Genomic DNA, 12367 nt, shown 5'->3' on the forward strand with positions numbered 1-12367 from the left:
GAAATGTCAGAATAATAGTAGAGATAATGACTTATTTCAGCTTTTATTTATTTCATCACATTCCCAGTGGGTCAGAAGTTGACATACATTCAATTAGTATTTGGTAGCATTGCCTTTAATTTTTTTTTTTACTTGGGTCAAATGTTTAGGGTAGCCTTCCAAAACCTTCCCACAATGAGTTGGGTGCATTTTGGCCCATTCCTCCTGACAGAGCTGGTGTAACTGAGTCAGGTTTGTAGGCCTCCTTGCTCGCACACGCTCTTTCAGTTCTGCTTTTCTATAGGATTGAGGTCAGGGCTTTCCATCTATTTTGTGAAGTGCACCAGTCCCTCCTGCAGCAAAGCACCCCCACAACATGATGCTGCCACCCCAGTGCTTCACGGTTGGGATGGTGTTCTATGATCTTTGTCCCTATGTGCAGTTGCAAACCGTAGTCTGGCTTTTTAATGGCGTTTTTGGAGCAGTGGCTTCTTCCTTGCTGAGTGGCCTTTCAGGTTGCGTCGAAATAGGACTCATTTTACTGTGGATATAGATACTTTTGTACCTGTTTCCTCCAGCCTCCTCACAAGGTCCTGTTGTTCTTGGATTGATTTGCAATTTTCGCATCGAAGTACTTTCATCTCTAGGAGACAGAACGCGTCTCCTTCCTGAGCAGCATGATGGTTGCGTGGTCCCATGGTGTTTATAGTTGCGTACTATTGTTCGTACAGATGAATGTGGTACCTTCAGGCGTTTGGAAATTGCTCCCAAAGATGAACCAGACTTGTGGAGGTCTACAATATTTTTGATTTTCCAATGATGTCAAGCAAAGAGGCACTGATTTTGAAGGTAGGCCTTGAAATACATCCACAGGTACACCTCCAATTGACTCAAATTATGTCAATTAGTCTATCAGAAGCTTCTAAAGACATGACATTTTCTGGAATTTTCCAAACTTTTTTTTAAAGGCACAGTCAACTTAGTGTATGTTAACTTCTGACCCACTGGAATTGTGATACAGTGAGTTATAAGTGAAATAATCTGTCTGTAAACAGCTGTTGGAAAAACGACTTGTGTCATGCACAAAGTAGATGTCCTAAGTGACATGCCAAAACTATAGTTTGTTAACAAGAAATGTGTGGAGTGATTGAAAAACAAGTTTTAATGACTCCAACCTAAGTATATGTAATCTTCCGACTTCAACAGTACATATTTTAATATTCCTGTAGAACTGTACAACAGAGTAAGATCATTTGAGCTTTGGAAAGAAGTGCTTTCATAAATGCATGGTGGGCGTTATTTCGCTGGAGCAGGGTAATATAAGCTTTATGTCATTGACCCAGCCTTAACGAATTTAGTTTATTTACATATCGAATTTGATTGTCCAACATCAGTTTCAGCATTTTTTATTAGCATTTATTAGCATTTATTTTGGCTCCGCTTATATTGGCCTCTTTCCTCTGCTGTGGTGCTGCATTGCAGTCAGTGATGTTTTTTCTCATTAGCTGTCCATGGTCCTGAAGTCAAATCATCAGAGTTTGCTTAGACACCAGCCTGATCTCCTGCTCCTTCTACCTCTAGAAACTATCTAGGTGGTCATGCACACCAGCGAATTTCTTTGGTTTAGAGATTGTGCCTCTTCTCATTTTTTATTTTATTTGAAATATTTGCTTCCTGATAGTTTTTGTCTCTTAGATATGGTAGCAAATAATTTAAAATCTCTATAGATTACTTTTAGCTAAAATTACATCCACTAGTAGTAGCTAGCTAACGTTAACAGGCTAGGTTATGCTTCTGCCTTAATCACTAATTGTTTGTCACACACAACACCCCCCAAAAAATACAATCATTTAATTGGCAGATTCATTTTTAATATTTCACAATTGGATAATCCCATATAAACATACACATCACCATAGCTACCAATGATAGTGGGAGTGAACTTCTGGAGAAGTGGGAATGGGGCGGTGACGGGAACTGCAGCAACGCTATGTTGGTGGCTGGGGTGCCGCGGGAGGTGTAGCAGCCGATCAGGGGCGCCGGAGGGTGGCAGCCAATTGTCAAAATTCCACCCCAAATACAAGTGCCGCCATAGGTGGCCGCCTAATGGGAGGGCCGGCCCTGATTGTCATTATCAATGGATGTAAAAACAGACTTTGTTTACTTGCTGTTTGATGCAAAGAGAAAAATACTTTGAGAAGCTCCACAGTGATGGTGAGTTAAGAAAATCAGAAATAGTATCAGATCCCCAAATGGGTACATTTTATAGGCCTACATTTGCACTCAGGCCAGGTAGACTAGTCCTACTTCTATATGCGTAATCAGTTGCGTGTCCTTACTCAAGATTGACAAGAGCACCCCAAACAAAAGTCAATGAATAAATTCACAAATGGAATGAAATAAACAAACTTTTCTCACAAGTGTAGCCAAGGTTGTGCACTCTGCAAACAACGTACCCACTCCGACAATGGCAACGGTAAGACTGTAATAATAATATATTGAATGCATTAACAGAAATAAACCAAACAAACATTGTAGATTAGGAATTAATGGTAAATGTTCTACTGGTGATACTGGTGTGCCATCACCGCAGCCTCCGCAATAGATTCTGACAGGCGTGAATCAGACAGTTGTTGTCTCGTATGCCATAATTGTTTTTATAAACATTTGCCACTACTCGACTGAAAACAATCTTTATCGACCAACAACCTATCAATTAAACAATCAACCAGTCGACTAAATGTGGTCAGCCCTAATAATATTAGTAATCCTTCTCTTCTCCCCCCAAAAAAGATTTAGATGCAAGTGGCTGTTCCACTGGATGTCATAAGGTGTATGCACCAATTTGTAAGTCGCTCTGGATAAGAGCGTCTGCTAAATTACTTAAATGTAATGTAAATGTAGTGTTGGGGGATCAAAACAGTATCTCAATGTAATTTTTGCCGATTTAAAAAAATTAAAATATGATACTGACTCCACTTATCGATTCTAAAAATAAAATATTTGTTTTAATAATTGGTAGTTAACGTTAGCTACCTCTAGTTTAGTCGGCTGTACCTGCTCCAAAACTCATCCAATAGCTTGTTCTCTATGTTATTATTAAATGGTGAGCCAACATGTTTTTAGCACTTATTTCCATGGCTGGAAATATTTTTAAACAATTTTTTTCATGGCTCTCTCTTGTCCATCTGAAGCAGACATAGTGTGCAGCATTCGCGTGAAACTGAAAGCGCGAACCACTGCTTTTAATCAGGGCAAGGTGACTGGAAACATGACCGAATATAAACAGTGTAACTATTCCCTCCGCAAGGCAATCAAACAAGCTAAGCGTCAGTTTTGAGACAAAGAAGAATCTCAATTCAACGGCTCAGACACAAGAGGTATGTGGCAGGGTCTACAGTCAATCACGGATTACAAAAAGAAAACCAGCCCCGTCACGGACTAGGATGTCTTGCTCCCAGGCAGACTAAATCACTTTTTTGCCCGCTTTGAGGACAATACAGTGCCACTGACACGGCCCAAACTAAAACATGCAGACTCTCCTTCACTGCAGCCGACGTGAGGAAAACATTTAAACGTGTCAACCCTCGCATGCTGCAGGCCCAGACGGCATCCCCAGCCGCGCCCTCAGAGCATGCGCAGACCAGCTGGCTGGTGTGTTTACGGACATATTCAATCAATCCCTATCCCAGTCTGTTGTTCCCACATGCTTCAAGGGGGCCACCATTGTTCCTGTTCCCAAGAAAGCTAAGGTAACTGAGCTAAACGACTACCGCCACGTAGCACTCACTTCCGACATCATGAAGTGCTTTGAGAGACTAGTCGAGGACCATATCACCTCCACCCTACCTGACACCCTAGACCCACTCCAATTTGCTTACCGCCCAAATAGGTCCACAGACGATGCAATCTCAACCACACTGCACACTGCCCTAACCCATCTGGACAAGAGGAATACCTATGTGAGAATGCTGTTCATCGACTACAGCTCGGCATTTAACACCATAGTGCCCTCCAAGCTCGTCATCAAGCTCGAGACCCTGGGTCTCGACCCCGCCCTGTGCAACTGGGTACTGGACTTCCTAACGGGCCGCCCCCAGGTGGTGAGGGTAGGCAACAACATCTCCACCCCGCTGATCCTCAACACTGGGGCCCCACAAGGGTGCGTTCTGAGCCCTCTCCTGTACTCCCTGTTCGCCCACAACTGCGTGGCCACGCACGCCTACAACTCAATCATCAAGTTTGCGGACGACACAACAGTGGTAGGCTTGATTACCAACAACAACGAGATGGCCTACAGGGAGGAGGTCAGGGCCCTCGGAGTGTGGTGTCAGGAAAATAACCTCACACTCAACGTCAATAAAACTAGGGAGATGATTGTGGACTTCAGGTGTTGGGGGATCAAAACAGTATATCAATGTAATTTTTGCCGATTTAAAAAAATCAAAATATGATACTGACTCCACTTATCGATTATAAAAATAAAATATTTGTTTTAATAATTGGTAGGTAGTTAACGTTAGCTACCTCTAGTTTAACCTCAGGAGGCTGAAGAAATTTGGCTTGTCACCAAAAGCACTCACAAACTTCTACAGATGCACAATCGAGAGCATCCTGTCGGGCTGTATCACCGCCTGGTACGGCAACTGCTCCGCCCACAACCGTAAGGCTCTCCAGAGGGTAGTGAGGTCTGCACAACGCATCACCGGGGGCAAACTACCTGCCCTCCAGGACACCTACACCACCCGATGTCACAGGAAGGCCATAAAGATCATCAAGGACAACAACCACCCGAGCCACTGCCTGTTCACCCCGCTATCATCCAGAAGGCGAGGTCAGTACAGGTGCATCAAAGCTGGGACCGAGAGACTGAAAAACAGCTTCTATCTCAAGGCCATCAGACTGTTAAATAGCCACCACTAACATTGAGTGGCTGCTGCCAACACACTGACTCAACTCCAGCCACTTTAATAATGGGAATTGATGGGAAATTATGTAAATATATCACTAGCCACTTTAAACAATGCTACCTAATATAATGTTTACATACCCTACATTATTCATCTCATATGTATACGTATATACTGTACTCTATCATCTACTGCATCCTTATGTAATACTTGTATCACAAGCCACTTTAACTATGCCGCTTTGTTTACATACTCATCTCATATGTATATACTGCACTCAATACCATCTACTGTATCTTGCCTATGCCGCTCTGTACCATCACTCATTTGTATATCTTTATGTACATATTCTTTATCCCCTTACACTTGTAAGGTAGTAGTTTTGGAATTGTTAGCTAGATTACTTGTTGGTTATTACTGCATTGTCGGAACTAGAAGCACAAGCATTTCGCTACACTCGCATTAACATCTGCTAACCATATGTATGTGACAAATAAAATTTGATTTGATATGTTTGGAACAGAATCCCAATAAAATCCTAATACATATTGCATCAGCACCGAAGTATTGTGATGTCCCTGACAATTCCCAGCCCTATTCTTAATGACACAGAATAATGTTCTGATGTTTTGAGGAGGGGGAAGTAAGGAGTTCTCATTGGAATAGATCCTTGAGAAGGACCAAAGGAATAATAAGAAGGGTTTTGGGTGTGACTCAGTCACATTGAGGTTTAAAATTATGTATCAAAAACACAGCAGCTCAATGACTTTCAACAAATGCAGTGCATTGTGGGGGAATGTCTAGGTAAATTAATATGAATTATTCCTCTCTTCATCCATGCTTTCAGGTTTGTTCCTCTCAATTCAACAATGTCAGGAGCAGCGAACCTGCCCAATCTTGAGGACACCAGTGTGTTTGACCTGTCGGGGTACCAGTACATCATCATGGCGGTGGTGGTGACTAAAGGATACCCCTACAAGAGACCTCTGTACTACAACGGTGAGGCACCAACCAAGGTGCTCCAGACATATCACCTCATTCTTTGTGGGGTTCGGTAATGTTGTATGAACGTGCCTTGCAAATCAAAGCCACAAAAAAAGCACCTGTTGCTGGGTCTCCTTTCCCCTCCTTGACGTTCATTCAGTGTGCTGTAACGGATTGTTTACTTGATTGGTCAATTTAAAAAGTGGTTTTAAATCCACTTAACCAATGTTGAGGTACTTAACCATCTGACACTTAGATTTGAGTGAACTATCCCTTTAAGCAGTAAACTCTGATAATCACAGTAGCTGCCAAGGTCTCTTACATGATGCCCATCTTTTCCCTCTCTCCTAACAGTGGTTTTTGTGTGTGTGCTGCTGGTCTTGCTCGCTCTGATGAGTTGGCTGGTGCTAGCTCCCGTGCCTTTCCTGCGCACGCTGCTGAAGCTTTACTACATCCCTGATATGAACTTCAAAATCCTGCTGGTGGCCCTGGCCGCACTCAACTTTGTCTTCTGCTTCCTTTTGGAGGTAAAAATTGTCCTTCCTTCCTTGAGGTAATCTCATGTTAGTATTCAGCGCTTAGTGAGTGTGGTTACATGCACACAATAATGTGATTTATTGTGGATCATCAGATTAATATAATAGTTTGATTAAAACATTTACGAACGATTTCCCCAAAAATCCTGTTTACATGGACACATCTGAAATCAGGCTACTTGATGGCACTCTGATAAATTCAGTGAAATCGGCAATCAAAATAAACTTCCTACCACAGCGACCATGTTATTTTTCGGAAGCAATTTTATTTTTGAGTTTGGACATAAAATGTGTATGTGAAAACTACTTCAAAGAGGCATACATTCAGTTGTTCCGAACTCACTTCACTTGTGCAAAAGTGGGAGACTCACTCGGCTGGAGCTAGCACATGCGCAGACCAAATACACTGCAGCAAGACCGATTTTTAAGGTGTTTACTAGTCCTAATAATTAGACATTTGCTTAGAAAACCAGGGACCTCATTTATCAATATTGCGTAGAAACTATTCTAAAATACTACTTAAGAACAGAATAGAGAATATTCATAACATAGGAAAAAGTGTGATGTGGTTTTGGAATTTTCGCAGTCTTTCAACAATGGTTTCATTTTCACACGTGCCTCTAATTGAACAAATTACTGTACTTTAGATGGATTATTATTAGGGCTGTCCAACAAACAAACAAATATTGGTTCACCGGAAAGGCATTCTTTTGAACATTTGATTGTTTAAAAAAAATATATATATATATATATTTTTTTTTTATAGAATCAACTATATATGCATTGAGCTTGTCTGATGCTTTAAGCATACTGTTTGATGAAGTAAGACGCAAATGACCCAGCAACATTAAGGAAGTTATATACAATTTAAAATACGACATGACATTACATTTTTGTATTTATTCGGGATCCCCATTAGCTACTCTTCCAGGGGTCCAAACACATTAAGACACATCATATAACATTATTACACCACTACATATCTACAATGTATGTGTGTGTAGAGTGTGTGCTTGTGTGCGTATGCGTCTGTCCGTACCTGTGTGTATCTTCACAGTCCCCGTTGTTCCATAAGGTGTATTTTTACCTGTTTAAAAAATATAATAATCTGATTCTACTGCTTGCATCAGTTACCTGATGTGGAATAGAGTTCCATGTAGCCATGGCTCTATGTAGTACTGTGTGCCCCCCATAGTCTGTTCTTGGGGTTTGTGAAGAGACCTCTGGTGGCATGTCTTGTGTGGTGTATGGGTGTCCGAGCTGTGTGGTAGTAGTTTAAACAAACAGCTCGGTACATTCAGCTTGTCAACACATCTTACAAAAATAAGTAGTGACGAAGTCAATCTCTCTTCCACTTTGATTCATGATAGATTGACATGCGTATTATTAATGTTAGCTCCCTGTGTACTTTTCCTAAGTCCCTCTTTGTGGCACCTGACCACACTACTAAACAGTAGTCCAGGTTTGACAAAATTAGGGCCTGTAGGACCTGCCTTGTTTATAGTGTTGTTAAGAAGGCAGAGCAGCGCTTTATTATGGACAGACTTCTCCACATCTTAGCTACTGTTGTATCAATATGTTTTGACCATGACAGTTTACAATCCAGGGTTACTCCAAGCAGTTTAGTCACCTCAACTTCCTAAATTACCACATGTATTATAAGATTTAGGTTTTAGTGAATGATTTGTCCCAAATACAATGCTTTTAGTTGGAAATATTTAGGAAAAATGTATTCCTTGCCACCCATTCTGAAACTAACTGCAGCTTTTTGTTAAATGTTGCCGTGATTTCACTCTGTAGTAGCTGACGTGTATAGTGTTGAGTCAACCGCATACATAGACACACTGGCTTTACTCAAGGCCAGTTGCATGTCATTAGTAAAGATTGAAAAAAGTAAGGGGCCTGATTCTACCAGGATTATGTTGGAGATGCTTCCATTAAAGAATGCCCTCTGTGTTCTGTTAGACTCTTTATCCACAATATAGCAGGGGGTGTAAAGCCATAAAACATATGCTTTTCCATCAGCAGACTATGATCGATAATGTCAAAAGACGCAAAAAAGCTCCCTCAATCTTTCTCTCAGCCAATCATCAGTCATTTGTGTAAGCGCTGTGCTTGTTGAGTGTCCTCCCTATAAGCATGCTGAAAGTCTGTTGTCAATTTGTTTACAGTAAAATAGTATTGTGTCTGGTCAAACACAATTTTTTCCAAAAGTTTATTAAGGGTTGGTAAAAGGCTTATTGGTCACCTATTTGAGACAGTAAAGGGGGCTTTACTATTCATGGTTATCGGAATTACTTTTGCTCCCCTCCAGGCCTAAGGACACACTTTCTTATAGGCTTAGATTGAAGATATGGCGAATAGGAGTGGCAATATCAGCCGCTATTATCCTCAGTAATTTCCCATCCAAGTTGTTAGATCCCGGTGGCTTGTCGTTGTTGATAGATAAATTATTGTTTAACTTCTTTCACACTCACTTTATGGAGTTCAAAATTACAATGCTTGTCTTTTTCATAATATGATCAGTTATACTTGGCCCCCCCCCAAAAAATGAAATGCTAATTTGGCTATCATAAAGAACTACAAATGCCATGTTGGTCTGGACGAGACTGCCGAATCGAGGAAAATGTAAGAATCTCTGGATTAATTATCTAATGTTACCTAAATGTAGTAATGAATCAATTGGCTAAATGTCTTTAAATGGACAATTCTGTGAATGGTCTTGTGCAAGTTATGTATTTTTGTTTACTTTGATGCTCATTAGCATTTTCGAATCAATGTAAATAGAGCCAAATATATTGACATGATTCGATAGACACTGCCACGGCAGCCTACACTGCCCTTATTTGAAGTCTTTCTAAAAATCCTCTATGGGGGGAAAAAACAATTAGAACCATTTCCCTGTTTGACAGCTAGGCTTTATGCGTATTATGACACACACCTCCACTGTGGGGCTCTATAGGCTAAACAAGGAGTCAGCAAAGTTTTTTCTCATGTGAAATGTCAATTTCTCTTGCCAGTTATGGTTTTCATATGCACAGTTTAATTTAAATGTATAATGTCTTCGCATCTTAAAATCATTGTCATGTGGTTATCCAAATCTAAATGAAAATGATAAACCTAAAAAGTAACTTATATTGCCAACTATGTAAAAATTGCCTATAAAGCAAACAAATACGATCATTGCAGCCCTGCATTGACATGATTGGTTGTTGGTAGGTGTGGTGCGGGAGGTCCTGTATGAACACAAACTCACTTCTTTGACAATAGCTCTACTCTGCGATGTGCAAAATGTATGTTTGCTTAGATTTCTGCAGAGGCCTCATCACAGTAAATGCTGTACGGCCACTGCAGATGTCAAATTGACCATGCAGAGCCTTTGTCTCAGTCTCCGCTATGGATTAGTTCACTAAGATGGGCGCAAATAAGACAGGTCTCCCATGTGCCATGAAAAAAAAAAGATTTGCTTGGTCGACTGACAAGTCGACTATTTGGGTTCAGCCCTAATTATTATCGTAGCAAATCCACTGTGGTCAAATTATGTGATATAGCCTGACCAGATACAGTATGTTGCATGAATTCACAATGAAAATGCAATGAAGTAGAAAAAATGTATATTATTACTCACAATTTCACACATTTTCCCCATTCTACGCTTGACAAATAGTTCCCTTATTCCACCACTTGGCACTGTGCCTACGCATGGCTGTGCGTGAAATGTATGCACTCAAGCAAATGTTCATATTGATAAATCACATTTTGTGTGGAAATTATTCTAGACATGGTTTACGCAGATTTGTGCCAACGCATGATTGATAAGAGGCCCCATATGCTTACTTTAAACTTGACCTTAAGCCAATTAAGATAAGCAGAGTAAGGTGTTTACGACTATTGCATAATCTGCATACTGCCATAATCAGTTTAATATAAAATTATTCCTATGCATTTAAACGTACTCAATGACTGTGTGACTATATCCTACTGGCTCTCCTGTAGATGCTGATAGACCGAGGTATGCTGAACTGCCTGCGTCTGCTCCGAGGGAGGCGCCAGTCCAAGAAGCAGTACAAGCGCCTAGACGTCCTCCTGTCAGACTCTCCCTCCTGGCCCCCCCTGGACCAACCACTAGTCCCGCCCCAGTGCACAGTCATTGGCCTGAGCTAGCATCAGCCTCTCCTCCCATTGCACAATATTGAGAGATTTGATTATCTGGCCCAGGTTGCCTTGGTGGGAGGAGTCTAAACCGATAGCATTAGTTTTGGAACCCTGCTGCCTCCTGGGGATGAGTCAGCCAAGTGCCCAACTCTGTCCGATGGCGAAGTCGGCTCTAAACAAAAGTGATGTAGGTGAAGTAATGAGTAGGATTCTGTGTTCACATGTAAAAGTGATTGCTTTAGATTAACGCTTTCTGTCTTCCCAATGAAAGTTAGACCGGTGAACCGTGGTTCATTTTAATCAAACTCTCTCAATATTTCCCCAGCCAAAGAGTGCCTAGGATCTGAGCCACATCCACAATGTCGCAGTGAGGACAGTGAACAAACCTCTGAAGTCTGTTTCACACATTTTTCCTTTTCAACAGCAGTGTGAAGTACAATACTGTGCCACTGGGCTGCCGAGTGGCGCAAGGCACTGCATCTCAGTGTTAGGTGTCACTACAGACCCTGGTTTGATTCCAGGCTGTATCACAACTGTCCGTGATTGGGAGTCCCATAGGGCGGCGCACAATTGGCCCAGCGTTGTCCGGGGTAAGCCATCATTGTAAATTAGAATTTGCTCTTAACTGATTTGCCAAGTTAAATCAAATAAATACCAGCCAGTGATATAAGATTATGAAAAGCTCAAATGTTCAATAGTATTAGGAATAAAACTATTTTTTAAATGTTCTTGTCAGGTTGTATTAATGTTTCTCAGAGGTAGGTGGTTGTAACACTTTAGAGAAAAGTGAAATGTTTACAAGAGAGCTAATTTGATCCCATCAATGTGTTCAATACGGGACACCAATGGACAACACATGTGGATGTTATACAGTGGGGCAAAAAAGTATTTAGTCAGCCACCAATTGTGCAAGTTCTCCCACTTAAAAAGATGAGAGGCCTGTAATTTATCATAGGTACACTTCAACTATGACAGACATAATGAGAAAAGAAATCCAGAAAATCACATTGTGTTATTTTTAATGAATTTATTTGCAAATTATGGTGGAAAATAAGTATTTGGTCAATAACAAAAGTTTATCTCAATACTTTGTTATATACCCTTTGTTGGCAATGACAGAGGTCAAATGTTTTCTGTAAGTCTTCACAAGGTTTTTACACACTGTTGCTGGTATTTTGGCCCATTCCTCCATGCAGATCTCCTCTAGAGCAGTGATGTTTTGGGGCTGTTGCTGGGCAACATGGACTTTCAACTCCCTCCAAAGATTTTCTACAAGGTTGAGATCTGGAGACTGGCTAGGCCACTCCAGGACATTGAAATGCTTCTTACGAAGCCACTCCTTCGTTGCCCGGGCAGTGTGTTTGGGATCATTGTCATGCTGAAAGACCAAGCCACATTTCATCTTCAATGCCCTTGCTGATGGAAGGAGGTTTTCACTCAAAATCTCACGATACATGGCCCCATTCATTCTTTCCTTTACACGGATCAGTCGTCCTGGTCCCTTTGCAGAAAAACAGCCTCAAAGCATGATATTTCCACCCCCATGCTTCACAGTAGGTATGGTGTTCTTTGGATGCAACTCAGCATTCTTTGTCCTCCAAACATGACGAGTTGAGTTTTTACCAAAAAGTTATATTTTGGTTTCATCTGACCATATGACATTCTCCCAATCTTCTTCTGGATCATCCAAATGCTCTCTAGCAAACTTCAGACGGGCCTGGACATGTACTGGCTTAAGCAGGGGGACACGTCTGGCACTGCAGGATTTGAGTCCCTGGCAGCGTAGTGTGTTACTGATGGTAG

General features: G+C 41.2%; 1 protein-coding gene across 2 annotated transcripts in view; it reads left to right on the plus strand.

Moving 5' to 3' along the window:
- The window catches only part of atp13a2 (ATPase cation transporting 13A2), a 35166-nt gene extending 23874 nt beyond the window's left edge, over positions 1 to 11292 (plus strand). For both annotated transcript variants that reach the window (XM_035738492.2, XM_035738493.2), the window contains exons 27-29: positions 5737 to 5888; positions 6228 to 6400; positions 10406 to 11292. In XM_035738492.2, coding sequence (XP_035594385.1) covers positions 5737 to 5888; positions 6228 to 6400; positions 10406 to 10573 — 493 coding nt within the window. In that variant the 3' untranslated portion in view covers positions 10574 to 11292. The remainder of the gene's footprint in view (positions 1 to 5736; positions 5889 to 6227; positions 6401 to 10405) is intronic.
- Positions 11293 to 12367: the final 1075 nt, after the last annotated feature.

The sequence above is a fragment of the Oncorhynchus keta genome, chromosome 27 (genome assembly GCF_023373465.1).
Source record: "Oncorhynchus keta strain PuntledgeMale-10-30-2019 chromosome 27, Oket_V2, whole genome shotgun sequence".
Taxonomy (NCBI): domain Eukaryota; kingdom Metazoa; phylum Chordata; class Actinopteri; order Salmoniformes; family Salmonidae; genus Oncorhynchus; species Oncorhynchus keta.